Consider the following 15337-nt stretch of genomic DNA (forward strand, 5'->3'; position numbering starts at 1 on the left):
GAGAGAGAAAGAGAGAGGGGGGAAGAGGGATAGAGAGAGGGGGAGGGAGAGACCGAGAGAGAAAGAGTGAGGGGGAGAGAGAGAGCAGCTCAACAGATAGAAGACATGATTCAGCGGTCACACTCTATCTTTCAATCATTAATAGGTCTAGACTTGAGGCCTAGGCTATAGTGAACCTGCTGAAGAAACACACATACACAACCTGGTGATGGGATGCAGGAACACACACACACTATGGGAGTAGGAGAAATATGGAAATGAACATTACAGCGTGTGAATTGTACGGCTGGGAACGATTCATTGGTCTAACTCTCACTTCAGAGTTGCCGATAGAGAATAAACATGAGTTTTGAATTAATTCTGTTTTTGTCTCACTCTCTACAGAGTCATCGGCAGTACTCAGAAATATAATGCAAATCAAGTCGATCAGATTAATTGGTGATGAGGAGTTTGTGCCCCATCATATAATGGACCGCTACTGGGACAGTCTTACACAGACACACACTGACGACTGGCTGTTTTAAACTCTTTATTCCCCATGGAGACACTGAGGACTCATAATAATGTGTGATTCACTGTTATCAATGTTATTATTCAAGATGTACAAGTGGGTGTTTTTAGAATGAACTCTTTATCCCACAAAGAGAACTGAACACTCTAGGGCAACTGATGTTATAATTAAGCAATAAGGCACGAGGGGGTGTGTTATATGGCCAATATACCGAGGCTCAGGGCTGGTCTTAGGCACGATGCAATGAAGAGTGCCTGGACACACCCCTTAGCTGCCATATACCACATACCCCGAGGTGCCTTATTGCCATTATAAACTGGTTACCAATGTAATTAGAGCAGTTAAAAGTAAATGTTTTGTCATACCCGTGGTATACAGTCTGATATACCACGGCTGTCAGCCAATCAGCATTCAGGACTTCGAACTACCCAGTTTATAATAACCCTTAAGTTACACTAATGTTATAATGTAATGTTTTAAAAATGACTGTTATTTGAACACTTATCAATTTTATGATTTATTGATATTCAAGCCTATCAAAGTAGTTCTATGACGTCACCTTTATATGTTAATTTGTTCTTCCCACGGTTGTGTTTTTCTCCCAAGTGTTGTTGTTGTGAAGCCTAATTGGTTATTGTGAAGCCTAATTGGTTATTGTGAAGCCTAATTGGTTATTGTGAATCCTAATTGGTTATTGTGAATCCTAATTGGTTATTGTGAAGCCTAATTGGTTATTGTGAATCCTAATTGGTTATTGTGAATCCTAATTGGTTATTGTGAATCCTAATTGGTTATTGTGAATCCTAATTGGTTATTGTGAAGCCTAATTGGTTATTGTGAATCCTAATTGGTTATTGTGAATCCTAATTGGTTATTGTGAATCCTAATTGGTTATTGTGAATCCTAATTGGTTATTGTGAATCCTAATTGGTTATTGTGAAGCCTAGTTGGTTATTGTGAAGCCTAATTGGTTATTGTTTTTGTGTAAAGTAATTCCATTATTATTGGACTTTATCTAGACTCCCACAATTACAGCAAGTTTTATTTTCTTAAGTAAACCATAATTGGATATTATGTTATTGTTTATTGACAGTAATAAATAAATAAATAAATAAATATATATATATATCTATAAAGTGTTTAATAAAGAAAATTAAGTAATTGTTGAATGTGTCCATTTGCTTATTATTTATGAGTGGTGTCTGGTCTGCCTCAGTTTGAAGCATCTAAGAAAGATGTGAAACATAAAACTCAATGTAATTTTCTGCAGTTTGGTGTGTGTGTGTGTGTGTGTGTCACTCTGCTATGAGTCAGTGCCAGCAGTGGGTGGAGAACTTGACTTTCGCTCGTGTCTCCGTGACTGCCTGCAGTGTGTGTGTGTGTGTGTCTTCCCCCTCTCCCTCTCTCTGCCACACCTCCCCTCCAAGCCATCGAGCGCCAGAGGTCCGGAGAGAGGGAGAGACAGACAGGACTCATGACTGTGCTGAATTTCCCGAATCAAGTTCCTTCACAAATGTAAGTATTTTTCTGTCCTCTGCCTTTGTAAGTATTTGTTGTGCTTTACAGTAATATCCTGTGATTGACAGATAACATGTTTTACCCGGAGCAAACTAAGATCTCCTCTACGGCAGATGCATAAAGTCTTAAATGCCAAAAGATGTATAGTATTTTTGGACTGACAAAAGTTTTTTGGTGAGGAGAGGGGATAATTTTTAACCACCTTAATTTCCAGGTTATTCTGACTTTTTTTTATCTTCTTGTTTTGCTTTAGCAGTACAGTAATAGATATTTTTGTCCGACGTTACGTTTTGCCTGGCATGAATGTTTAATTTGACTCAAAAAGTGATAAAACATTGATTACTAGGAGCGCTGTTTAGGTTAGTCAAGTATGTCGCGAGAGTGCTTTTAGCTTACTGAAATATAGGTTTATGTGACTACGTTCCTGTAGTGGGAATGTGTATTAATATCTGTACTACTAGGTTATAATTAAAGATACATGTTACTGCTGTGTGTTTTAATTTATAATTAAAAGATGAATGTTACTGCTGTGTGTTTTTATTTATTTATAATTAAAGATACATGTTACTGCTGTGTGTTTTAACTTATAATGTAATTCAATTACTTTTGAATGACTTTTTAACTTGTGTGAGTGTATTGTGTAGCGTAAAACACTTTTTCTTCTCTCTGTAGGCTGTCTAGCGATACTTTGGAAAACTTTTTGATGGCACATAGTAGAAACTCAAAGACGTCTTTAGCGTGCAAGGTATGTCCTTTTTTGTTTTGATATGAATACTGGTCTATTTCCCTGCTGTGTTTATTTAAATATTGGGCTGTCAGAAACACGGTATATCCTGTTCCATGACGGTACATTAAAGGACCTTTTTCCACGAGTGTGTCTCTGCACGTGCGCACGTTGTTACGCGTGGCATGGCACAGAACGGTTACATGAACACGATACCCCCCCCCCGTATGAATATGTCTTAATGCATGTATGTTATCACACAGCTAATATAGATCATATTACTGTAGAGAGAGACCATAATGCCTGTATGTTATCACACAGCTAATATAGATCATATTACTGTAGAGAGAGACCATAATGCCTGTATGTTATCACACAGCTAATATAGATCATATTACTGTAGAGAGAGACCATAATGCCTGTATGTTATCACACAGCTAATATAGATCATATTACTGTAGAGAGAGACCATAATGCCTGTATGTTATCACACAGCTAATATAGATCATATTACTGTAGAGAGAGACCATAATGCCTGTATGTTATCACACAGCTAATAGTCATTTATGTCATGTTGTTGCCCCCTGGCTACAGAATGAAAACTATACGCTTAAAGATGCACTGTGTGGAAATCTCTCCGCCATTTCCACGGTGCTAAAATTCTAATAGTTCGACAAATTTCAGTTTGTGACATAATAAATAAGTATAATGTAAAGATTCATTCTACCATCTAAACCACGGTGAAATATTTTTTCAATAACCAAAAATATTTTAATTTCAGCTGTTTGAAGCTGGTGTACAAAATCGAAAGTAAAAGAAAGAAAAAAACTAAAATTAAACATAAAACTGGTGCACATAGAATTGATCTAACGCTTCTTAGACTTGCTTTCAATGACAGATCTATAACTCATATTTCTACGTGAATTTGGTATGTCGCCCAATTAGTTACATAAGAGTAACTTTCATGATTTACATTTGTGTTTTATAGGCTTAGTTATAGATAAACACGTCAATTCTGGTCTTTATTTTGACAGTTCATTGCAAAACTGATACATTTTGGTATTTGAGTAGTAAATCTAGTTCTTGTTGCCTGGAGCATAGCAGTTCCCAAACTAGGGGTTGCAGCCCCGTGTAGGGTCGGCTGATATGAAAATGGGGTGGAGGGAGAATTTCCAAAATCCTGGTAAAAAAATAAATACAACATTTTACATTTACATTTAAGTCATTTAGCAGACGCTCTTATCCAGAGCGACTTACAAATTGGTGCATACACCTTATGACAACCAGTGGAACAGCCAAGCTACAACATAGTATATCTTCTGTCTCTCAAAATCATTGTAATGAGATTAACCTTTAAAAATCTAAATGAAGATTAGTCAAATGTAAACGTTTCAATTCAACTACAGAGTGCCCTTGGATCCTGGGAAAAGGCCACACTTGACCTTTCAATTTGAATCATTCCTACAGTGAATGGCTAGGGTATGAAACCACATACTAATGCAGAGATTTAATATTACAGGCCACCATTGATACGGTAAAAACAATGTGTGGGGAGGCAGAGGCACAGCAATTCACATCTACACCTTTGTCAGAAAACACCGTGAAACTAAGAATGTATGCTATAGCTAGCATTCAAGAAGAAACTGATTGAATGCCTCAAAAACAACCCAACTTATGCTCTCCAAATGGACGTTAGCTGTGAGGGCCGAGATGCCCATGCATTGACTTTAGTTCGATACTTCTCGGGGGATGCTATTCATGAGGACATATTGTTTGTTCTGCCTCACGATTACCGAGCAAGAAACGGTACATGGGATGTTCAGTGTGCTGCGTTATTATATTGACGAAAATATTCATGGGATCGAATGGTGGGCTTTTGCACAGATGAGGCTCCATCGATCATAGGACGGCAGGCAGGCCTCTGCACTCTAGTTATGAATGTGTGTCCCTCTGCCATATGGACACATTGTATGATACACCCACTGAGCTGTAATGGGTTCACCGAGAGCAACTGGCGGCAAAAGAGCTGAAGCGCAGAACTCCGGAGATATGCAGCAGGTAACATCGATTGTAAACTACATCGCAAAACCTTTTGGAGATATCGGATCAGAGCAGGACTGTTCTATTTCACTTGTCTTGGTGGTTATTGAGGTGAAGTGTTTAAATATGTTTTTGAATTGAGAGAGGAACTGTGGTCATTCACAATGGATGTAAAAAAAAAACAGACTTTGTTGACTTTCTGTGTAAGGAAAATAAAAGGTGTCTCCTTGCCTATGTAACAGATATATTTCGTGAAACTGAACGCAAGCATGCAGGGGAAATACAAAACAATTCTACAGATGCGTGACCGAATCAGCGAAATCCGTTTGACTGTGATCCTGGCTCAGTTGACATCCCGGTAAGTGGAATCGAACAGCTGGTCGAGCTGTCACGTGGCCGAATGCGTCAGACCATACATTCACCGGTCACTATGGAGGAAATTCGGTTCCTGACTCAAAGGGAATACTGTGCCGTCTCCCTCCGAGCATTACAAGGAATGGTATGCTTATTCAGTGCTGTCTGCATTAAAAACATTGACCCAGGTTGGATATGACAGGAGAGATGAGGTTCTCACTGTCGACCACGCCCCCTGACTTTGTGAAGCTCCGTCGCAACATCCATCAAGCCCCCATCTCATTAGTGGTGGTAAAATAAGATTTTCAATTGACTCGTAGCCCCACATGAAACGTATATGATGGTGAGTTGAGAATACAATCAGAAATATTGTTAGAATGTTTTGCAATTGACTGTCATAACTTTTTTTAATTGAGGCTAACATTCTTTTTTTTTTTACATGGTTGTCGCCAGAATGTTCAGATATCAAAATGGGGTCCTAGGCCAAACAAGTTTGTGAATCCCTGCCCTTGCGCTTCAACTCTACCCCTACCTCATCTCAATGTAGGGGTTCGGTGTTAAATACACTCCCTTCTAGACAGTGGTGTGAAGTACTTAAGTAAAAAATACCTTAACTTAAGTAGTTTTTGGGCGTTTCTGTACTTTACTATTATTATGTATTTGGGACAACTTTTACTACACATCTATGTGGTTTTACGAAGAGGAAGAAAAAAGCATGTAGGTTTTGAGGATTATACATTTATATTCTTAGCTACATCGGTCGTAACAAGAAATCGATGACGACTGTGGTCATGTTAACTCGCTAACAGTTGGCTCATATGATAGGTCAGTGGCTGTGAGTTTCCCCAAATCTTTTATTTACAGTATCCAACCAGTTCCCCACACGTTTATAATTCTGAAAAGTGAAAGCCTATCTGAGAAGGGTCGCCCTGGTAGTAGTTGTAGGTCTTTATACAGTACCAATCTGTGAGTTAATTTGACCATTGGGAAAAGATCTACTGTGTAAATACTGCAGTGTGGGTTGAATTGAGCCCCTAATCTTAATTGTCAAGGTGATGATTGCACCTTGTGAGCAGCCTTACCACTGTGAGCTAACTGTCCACGCAGTATTGGCTTGCGATGTACATTATTTAATTATCAGAGCATGTCAGTAGACTTCTGGTAAACTATGTTTACCCCCCCAAAATGTTTATTCATGATAAATGATAAATTCCCACCCACAACTTACTTCTCACCTGAATGCATTATATAAGTAAGTAATCCTTCTCACCCCCCCTAAAAAGATTTAGATGCACTATTGTAAAGTGGCTGTTCCACTGGATGTCATAAGGTGTATGCACCAATTTGTAAGTCGCTCTGGATAAGAGCGTCTGCTAAATGACTTAAATGTAAATGTAATATATATATATATATATATATATATTTGAAAGCGTTGGGCAAAGCCTGAAATTGGGTAGTTAGCCTAATAACATGCTTTTCTTATTACATTTATGTTATTAGCTTAGTGACAGAATACTCTTATGTTTGTTACAGTGCATTGTTTCATTGACATTGTTTCTGCCTCTTCTTCTTCTGCAGAATGAAAATAAGATGTGCCCTGTTCCATAAATTGAGACAGAGGTGCTTCCTGTTGTCCCTGGCCCTGCTGCTGCTGTGTCTGCTGAAGCTGTTCTATGTTAAAGTAACTTTGAGGAACAGCTTCTACATCGAACCCTATGGGATCACAGACCGCTCCTCACAGAACCCCAACCACCAGTACAACATCAACTGCACCGCCATCTACCAACTGGACCCTGTGGAGGTACATTAATAGATTGAATTAATTTGACCATTTTAAATATGTAAATAAATAAAAAATAAAAACATTTCAAAATAACTATAAAGGATAAGATGGTGAAGTCGTTTTATTTTTCCGTTATGGTCCTTGTGTCAAAGGTAGGGAAGTCCTTGGAGATCAGACGCAAAGTCATAGTGGACTTGGAGGATGACCGCCTCGTGTCTTTAACCTCAGACTGTCAGAGGTACTTCTACTTTTGTAACTTGCATTTGGTTTTCTATGTATTTATTGAAAGATGACAGCCTAATGGTGATTTTAATAAAGTACTATCGCATCTCTCATATCTTCTAATCTCAGGTACATCGAGACGAGAGGATATGACATCATCCCAGTGTCGGAAGAGGAGCGGGGGTTCCCGCTGGCGTACTCCCTGGTGGTGCATAAGAACGCTGCCATGGTCGAGAGGATCTTCAGGGCCACCTACGCCCCTCACAACCTGTACTGCATTCACTATGACCAGAAGGTAGGGTCGGCAACCAGGTAGCCTAGAGAAGGTAGGGCCGGCAACCAGGTAGCCTGGAGAAGGTAGGGTCGGCAACCAGGTAGCCTAGAGAAGGTAGGGTCGGCAACCAGGTAGCCTAGAGAAGTTAGGGTCGGCAACCAGGTAGCCACGAGAAGGTAGGGTCGGCAACCAGGTAGCCAAGAGAAGGTAGGGTCGGCAACCAGGTAGCCTGGAGAAGGTAGGGTCGGCAACCAGGTAGCCAAGAGAAGGTAGGGTCGGCAACCAGGTAGCCTAGAGAAGGTAGGGTCGGCAACCAGGTAGCCTAGAGAAGGTAGGGTCGGCAACCAGGTAGCCAAGAGAAGGTAGGGTCGGCAACCAGGTAGCCTGGAGAAGGTAGGGTCGGCAACCAGGTAGCCTGGAGAAGGTAGGGTCGGCAACCAGGTAGCCAGGAGAAGGTAGGGTCGGCAACCAGGTAGCCTAGAGAAGGTAGGGCCGGCAACCAGGTAGCCTGGAGAAGGTAGGGTCGGCAACCAGGTAGCCTGGAGAAGGTAGGGTCGGCAACCAGGTAGCCAAGAGAAGGTAGGGTCGGCAACCAGGTAGCCAAGAGAAGGTAGGGTCGGCAACCAGGTAGCCTGGAGAAGGTAGGGTCGGCAACCAGGTAGCCTGGAGAAGGTAGGGTCGGCAACCAGGTAGCCTGGAGAAGGTAGGGTCGGCAACCAGGTAGCCAGGAGAAGGTAGGGTCGGCAACCAGGTAGCCTAGAGAAGGTAGGGCCGGCAACCAGGTAGCCTGGAGAAGGTAGGGTCGGCAACCAGGTAGCCTGGAGAAGGTAGGGTCGGCAACCAGGTAGCCAAGAGAAGGTAGGGTCGGCAACCGGGTAGCCTGGAGAAGGTAGGGTCGGCAACCAGGTAGCCAAGAGAAGGTAGGGTCGGCAATCAGGTAGCCAAGAGAAGGTAGGGTCGGCAACCAGGTAGCCTAGAGAAGGTAGGGCCGGCAACCAGGTAGCCTAGAGAAGGTAGGGCCGGCAACCAGGTAGCCTAGAGAAGGTAGGGCCGGCAACCAGGTAGCCTAGAGAAGGTCGGGGAAAATCAGAAGGGATTTGTGCTGACTACTTGAGGGTTTTTAGTGATGTCTGTGTGTGTAATGGGAAGAGTTGGGTACAGGAGCAGACACATTTCTTGTCTCCTATATGGATTATTGATAGGCGTCTTCTTATCCTTCTAGTCCTCTCAGAGCTTCATAGCAGCCATGAGGAACCTGGCTCACTGCTTCCCTAACCTCTTCCTGGCCTCCAAGCTGGAGTCAGTGCAGTACGCCCACATCACACGGCTTAACGCCGACCTCAACTGCCTCAACGACCTGTTAGAAAGGTCAGAGGTCAAGTGGAAGTATGTCATCAACCTCTGCGGCCAGGACTTCCCCCTCAGGTAAATCCCCCTCTCCTTTCCATACACTTTTACAGATTATTTTACTCATAGTATAATTGTTTTAATAATGTTTTATTGTCACATACACTGGATAGATGTAGTGAAATGGCTTCTCTGGAGCCAATTAGGGTTAAGTGCCTTGCTCAAGAGCACATCGACAGATGATAGTCCTAGTCCTTATCTGTAGTTTTTTAAAATCGTACTTATAGTCATATACTCCTGAAATGGCACCGCTACTCTGGTCAGCAGTACACGGTATAGTCTTTATCTGTAAAGTCTTGAAAAGCACTGTACAATTGAAACGTTTGATAATGATTATTATCATTAGGTCGAACGGTGAGCTGGTGTCGGAGCTGCAGGCGCTGAACGGTGCCAACATGCTGGAGACCTCCCGTCCCAGCGAGCTGAAGAAACAGCGCTTCCGTTTCCAGCACCAGCTGAAGGATGTGCCCTACGAGTACCGCCGCATACCCGTCCGAACCACACAGGCCAAGGCGCCGCCGCCGCACGACATTGAGATGTTCATCGGCAGCGCCTACTTCGTCTTGTCCCGTGACTTTGTCCTGTTCGTGGAAACCAGCCGGGTGGCGAGGGACTTCCTGGAATGGTCAGCTGACACTTACTCTCCGGATGAACACTTCTGGGCAACGTTGACGAGAATCCCCGGTGTACCGGGAGAGATCTCCCGGTCTGCCCCAGATGTAACAGACTTGAAGAGTAAGACACGTCTGGTGAAATGGAATTATCTGGAAGGGTCTCTGTACCCTCCCTGCACTGGGACTCACATGAGGAGTGTCTGTATATATGGGGCTGCAGAGCTGCGATGGTTGCTGAACTATGGCCACTGGTTCGCTAACAAGTTTGACCCCAAAGTTGACCCGGTGCTTATCAAGTGTTTAGAGGAGAAACTGGAAGAGAAACGTAGGCAATGGGAAAACACTGTGAAGAATTAAAAAGGAAAAAACATCTGTAAATGAAATGGGATGGGAGAATCAGTTCACTTGTTGGTTTACATGGAAGATCTACCCAGTCTGCAGATGAGGTACTCCAGATCAACTAACTGCAAGGAATAAGTCCAATTCTGCAGTGGCAGGATTTTCTTGTTTTACAAAAAAATAACTTTTATGTCTATTGAATACTAGTTCAAACTAAATTGAACCCCGCTGAAAATGAAGTGTTGAAGTTCAATTGAACTGTTCGAATAAAAGGCTTCGCCCAACAGTTCTTTAATTGATGTCCAAGATGGACGTTTCAGAGGATAGTGAAACAAGACGATCAATGGCCAAAATATCTACACTGCTAGTTCTGTCACGGATATCGCAAAGAACTTGTCACATGTTGCAATAACACCTAATGGAATGTCTCATCTTGATACCAGATCCAATGAGAAATGCATGTAGATTGAATAGACGGTAATTTATGTTATTCTCTAAGATGCTGTCACGTAGGTACAATGCTACACTCTTTACCAAACCAACAATACCAAAGACACTCACTCCACTGTAACAAAACGGCACATCAAAGCTGAATGTCAGGTTTTTATACATTTTCATGGAAACACTTAATTTTTTTGTATTAGTATTTTAGTATTAAGAATTAGTATTTTAGTATTAAGAATTAGTATTTTAGTATTAAGAATTAGTATTTTAGTATTGAGAATTAGGATTTTAGTATTAAGAATAAGTATTTCAGTATGAAGAATTAGTATTTCAGTATGAAGAATTAGTATTTTAATATGAAGAATTTGTATTTTAGTATTAAGAATGAGTATTTTAGTATTTATCATCTAAATGATAATATATATTTGTAGAGAAGGGAGTTTGATACAGCAGTGATGCAACAAGGTTTATATCCCTTAATAAGTATAAATGATTTGTTTCTTAATACATCTATCACTTTGAATAGTTTCTTAAGGCATAATTCATGAAGTGGTTTTACTTGGTCAGTATATCTTGTTCCCTACCCTAGCTCACTGTCTATCCATAAGTAAGCATACACTAAGACTTATATAGTACCTGAAGGTTTTAGGAAGTTTAATGTGATAAGTAGGCTTTGTACTGTATTGAGGTAAGTTCAGTGTTGTGTTTTTGGGGTAGACACGCTGTTTATATGCTTGTATTCCTCTCACACTGCCTGCTGCAGTTGTACTTGTACTTCTTGATACAAACTGGTGTTTTTATCTCCTCTGTGACGACTCCACAGCCCAGAGCTCTGAAGACTGAGGACTCTGCAGCACTAATATACATCAACTCTGCATTGGCCGGACGGGAGGAGACCAGCCACTACAGCTCAGACTGCCTAGTGTCTGGTCTACACTCTGACTCCTGGCACAGTCCTCAGAGTGGAGTTAGAGAGGAGGGAGGGAGAGATGGATGGAGGGAGGGATGGAAGGGGGCAAGGAGGGAGGGGGGATAGAGAGAGGGAGAGAAGAAGGAGATGAGGGAGCCTCTCCTACCACTGGCAGCCAACAAAGTAATGTCTCCCCTCCGGCCTGCAACATTAAACAGATGACACAACTCAGCCCTGCTGCTGTTACCAAGCCAATGCTGATGTAGTCGGAAATGTGATCATTTGTGATGTTATGGAGCTCGTGAATCTTAATAATATGCCAGGTTACCACAACAAATAATGTAGCAGATAGCAGGACAAGATGTTGGTTTGTGTTGCAGACAGGGCTGACTGGCTGACTGACTGGCCCGGCTGGTTGGATGGCCGACTGGCTGGCTGGCTGGTCGACTGGCTGGCTGGTCGACTGGCTGGTCGGCTGGTTGACTGGCTGGCTGGACGGCTGGCTGGTTGGCTGGCTGGTCGGCTGGCTGGTTGACTGGCTGGCTGGCTGGTTGACTGGCTGGCCGGCTGGCTGGTCGACTGGCTGGCTGGCCGACTGGCTGATTAGTTGGTACTATGCTCCACTGTGTCGATCAGGTGTCGTCGTCTCATAGTGGGACTCTTAGGCTGCGTCCCAAATAGCACCCTGTTCCCTATACAGTTCCCCCACAGGGGACTGGTCAAGAGTAGTGCCCTATATAGGGGATAGGGTGTCTGAATGGAGTGATGGTAGAGAGGGTGTCAAATAGAAAACACCTTATCTCCGGGACATCATGTCTACACACAGTAAGCAGTGATAGAGCTTCTTAAGGCCATTTGGTTTTTCCTGGTTATAGAAATTATTTTTTAATAATGAACCAAATTGGACTTCCAGTCATTTGAATATGTAGTATTTCAGGTGATGTCGAACCAGCCATGTTATTTATGGACTGTAATACTAGCTGCTAGCTACCTCACTGCGACATTATTTGTTGTGTGTGACAGCTGAATATTACTACTAATCACAGGAGACTGCTGAGGGGAGGAATGGTATAAAACACATGAAAACCATGTGTTTGATGAGTTCGATATCATTCAATTTATTCCGTTCCAGCCATTACAATGAGCCCGTCCTCCCCAATTGAGGTGCCACCAACCTCCTGTGATGTACAGTGCCTTGCGAAAGTATTCGGCCCCCTTGAACTTTGCGACCTTTTGCCACATTTCAGGCTTCAAACATAAAGATATAAAACTGTATTTTTTTGTGAAGAATCAACAACAAGTGTGACACAAGTATGAAGTGGAATGACATTTATTGGATATTTCAAACTTTTTTAACAAATCAAAAACTGAAAAATTGGGCGTGCAAAATTATTCAGCCCCTTTACTTTCAGTGCAGCAAACTCTCTCCAGAAGTTCAGTGATGATCTCTGAATGATCCAATGTTGACCTAAATGACTAATGATGATAAATACAATCCACCTGTGTGTAATCAAGTCTGTATAAATGCACCTGCACTGTGATAGTCTCAGAGGTCCGTTAAAAGCGCAGAGAGCATCATGAAGAACAAGGAACACACCAGGCAGGTCCGAGATACTGTTGTGAAGAAGTTTAAAGCCGTATTTGGATACAAAAAGATTTCCCAAGCTTTAAACATCCCAAGGAGCACTGTGCAAGCAATAATATTGAAATGGAAGGAGTATCAGACCACTGCAAATCTACCAAGACCTGGCCGTCCCTCTAGACTTTCAGCTCATACAAGGAGAAGACTGATCAGAGATGCAGCCAAGAGGCCCATGATCACTCTGGATGAACTGCAGAGATCTACAGCTGAGGTGGGAAACTCTGTCCATAGGACAACAATCAGTCGTATATTGCACAAATCTGGCCTTTATGGAAGAGTGGCAAGAAGAAAGCCATTTCTTAAAGATATCCATAAAAAGTGTCATTTAAAGTTTGCCACAAGCCACTTGGGCGACACACCAAACATGTGGAAGAAGGTGCTCTGGTCAGATGAAACCAAAATTGAACTTTTTGGCAACAATGCAAAACGTTATGTTTGGCGTAAAAGCAACACAGCTCATCACCCTGAACACACCATCCCCACTGTCAAACATGGTGGCAGCATCATGGTTTGGGCCTGTTTTTCTTCAGCAGGGACAGGGAAGATGGTAAAATATTATTATTATTATTATTAAAATTAATGGGAAGATGGATGGAGCCAAATACAGGACCATTCTGGAAGAACCTGACGGAGTCTGCAAAAGACCTGAGACTGGGACGGAGATTTGTCTTCCAACAAGACAATGATCCAAAACATAAAGCAAAATCTACAATGGAATGGTTCAAAAGTAAACATATCCAGGTGTTACAATGGCCAAGTCAAAGTCCAGACCTGAATCCAATCGAGAATCTGTGGAAAGAACTGAAAACTGCTGTTCACAAATGCTCTCCATCCAACCTCACTGAGCTCGAGCTGTTTTGCAAGGAGGAATGGGAAAAAATGTCAGTCTCTCGATGTGCAAAACTGATAGAGACACCCCAAGCGACTTACAGCTGTAATCGCAGCAAAAGGTGGCGCTACAAAGTATTAACTTAGGGGGGCTGAATAATTGTGCACGCCCAATTTTTCAGTTTTTGATTTGTTAAAAAAGTTTGAAATATCCAATAAATGTCGTTCCACTTCATGATTGTGTCCCACTTGTTGATGATTCTTCACAAAAACTACAGTTTTATATCTTTATGTTTGAAGCCTGAAATGTGGCAAAAGGTCGCAAAGTTCAAGAGGGCCGAATACTTTCGCAAGGCACTGTATCTGCTTCTAAACGATCGTACGATAGTGCAGTATCTCTGATCACCCAGCACTCTCTCAGATCACCCTGCACTCTCTCAGATCACCCTGCACTCTCTCAGATACCCTGTAGTCTCCCAGATCACCCTGTAGTCTCTATGATCTCCCTGCCGTTTCTATGATCTCCCTGCAGTCTCTATGATCTCCCTGCAGTCTCTATGATCTCCCTGCAGTCTCTATGATCTCCCCGCAGTCTTGCTGATCTCCCAGCACTCTCAGATCTCCCTGCAGTATCTGTAATCTCCCTGCAGTCTTGCTGATCTCCCTGCAGTATCTGTACTCTTAATCTCCCTGCAGTATCTCTGATCTCACTGCAGTATCTCTGATCTCACTGCAATATCTCTGTAATCTCCCTGCAGTCTCTGTGATCTCCCTGCAGTATCTGTATTCTTAATCTCCCTGCAGTATCTGTAATCTCCCTGCAGTGTCTGTGATCTCCCTGCAGTGTCTGTAATCTCCCTGCAGTGTCTGTAATCTCCCTGCAGTGTCTAATCTCCCTGCAGTGTCTGTAATCTCCCTGCAGTATCTGTAATCTTAATACCCCTGCAGTCTCTGTGATCTCCCTGCAGTATCTGTAATCTTAATCCTCCTGCAGTATCTGTGATCTCCCTGCAGTCTCTGTGATCTCCCTGCAGTATCTGTAATCTCCTTGCAGTATCTGTAATCTTACTCTCCCTGCAGTATCTGTAATCTTAATCTCACTGCAGTAGCTGTAATCTCCTTGCAGTATCTGTAATCTCCCTGCAGTATCTGTAATCTTAATCTCCCTGCAGTGTCTGTAATCTTAATCCTCCTGCAGTCTCTGTGATCTCCCTGCAGTATCTGTAATCTTAATCTCCCTGCAGTATCTGTAATCTTAATCTCCCTGCAGTATCTGTAATCTTAATCTCCCTGCAGTATCTGTAATCTCCCTGCAGTATCTGTGATCTCCCTGCAGTCTCTGTGATCTCCCTGCAGTATCTGTAATCTTAATCTCCCTGCAGTATCTGTAATCTCCTTGCAGTATCTGTAATCTTAATCTCCCTGCAGTATCTGTAATCTTAATCTCCCTGCAGTATCTGTAATCTCCTTGTAGTATCTGTAATCTCCTTGCAGTATCTGTAATCTCCCTGCAGTGTCTGTAATCTTAATCCGCCTGCAGTCTCTGTGATCTCCCTGCAGTATCTGTAATCTTAATCTCCCTGCAGTCTCTGTGATCTCTCTGCAGTATCTGTGATCTCCCTGCAGTCTCTGTGATCTCCCTGCAGTATCTGTAATCTTAATCTCCCTGCAGTATCTGTAATCTCCTTGCAGTATCTGTAATCTCCCTGCAGTGTCTGTAATCTTAA

The 15337-nt window shown here is 42.5% G+C and overlaps 2 protein-coding genes and 1 long non-coding RNA gene across 55 annotated transcripts in view; all 3 read left to right on the forward strand.

The window, feature by feature from the left end:
* The window catches only part of LOC118357956 (uncharacterized), a 69257-nt gene extending 67588 nt beyond the window's left edge, over window positions 1-1669 (forward strand). For all 50 annotated transcript variants that reach the window (XM_052479323.1, XM_052479325.1, XM_052479332.1 and 47 more), the window contains one exon: window positions 385-1669. In XM_052479323.1, the coding sequence (XP_052335283.1) occupies window positions 385-524 (140 nt within the window). In that variant the 3' untranslated portion in view covers window positions 525-1669. The remainder of the gene's footprint in view (window positions 1-384) is intronic.
* A 199-nt stretch (window positions 1670-1868) lies between these two features.
* LOC118358588 (beta-1,3-galactosyl-O-glycosyl-glycoprotein beta-1,6-N-acetylglucosaminyltransferase 4) lies at window positions 1869-10758 on the forward strand. Of its 3 annotated transcripts, XM_052479375.1 has the most exons (9): window positions 1869-2026; window positions 2702-2774; window positions 4273-4811; window positions 5036-5151; window positions 6726-6948; window positions 7083-7168; window positions 7282-7447; window positions 8649-8851; window positions 9180-10758. In XM_052479375.1, exons 3-9 carry the CDS (start codon window positions 4746-4748, stop codon window positions 9802-9804), a joined length of 1485 nt encoding a protein of 494 aa, XP_052335335.1. In that variant the 5' UTR covers window positions 1869-2026; window positions 2702-2774; window positions 4273-4745; the 3' UTR covers window positions 9805-10758. The 3 variants fall into 3 exon arrangements, with proteins under 3 accessions (XP_052335335.1, XP_052335336.1, XP_035592447.1); XM_052479376.1 differs by lacking the exons at window positions 4273-4811; window positions 5036-5151; XM_035736554.2 differs by lacking the exons at window positions 1869-2026; window positions 2702-2774; window positions 4273-4811; window positions 5036-5151 and adding an exon at window positions 5186-5490.
* On the forward strand, window positions 7447-8618 carry LOC127911783 (uncharacterized). 2 transcript variants are annotated; one of them, XR_008079373.1, is made up of 4 exons: window positions 7447-7509; window positions 7634-7912; window positions 7975-8036; window positions 8254-8618. It is a non-coding gene; the product is annotated as an uncharacterized LOC127911783 (long non-coding RNA). The 2 variants fall into 2 exon arrangements; XR_008079374.1 differs by having other exon boundaries at window positions 7634-7788.
* Window positions 10759-15337: the final 4579 nt, after the last annotated feature.

This window comes from Oncorhynchus keta, chromosome 25 (assembly GCF_023373465.1).
Source record: "Oncorhynchus keta strain PuntledgeMale-10-30-2019 chromosome 25, Oket_V2, whole genome shotgun sequence".
Taxonomy (NCBI): Eukaryota; Metazoa; Chordata; class Actinopteri; order Salmoniformes; family Salmonidae; genus Oncorhynchus; species Oncorhynchus keta.

Bases quoted from the DNA above. Each gene is read 5' to 3' on its own strand.
- LOC118358588 (XM_052479375.1), top strand. From the start codon at position 4,746: ATGGGTTCACCGAGAGCAACTGGCGGCAAAAGAGCTGAAGCGCAGAAC. The intron at 7,169-7,281 runs GTACTTCTACTT...TTCTAATCTCAG, and splicing joins TTAACCTCAGACTGTCAGAG to GTACATCGAGACGAGAGGAT. The intron at 7,448-8,648 runs GTAGGGTCGGCA...TTATCCTTCTAG, and splicing joins GCATTCACTATGACCAGAAG to TCCTCTCAGAGCTTCATAGC.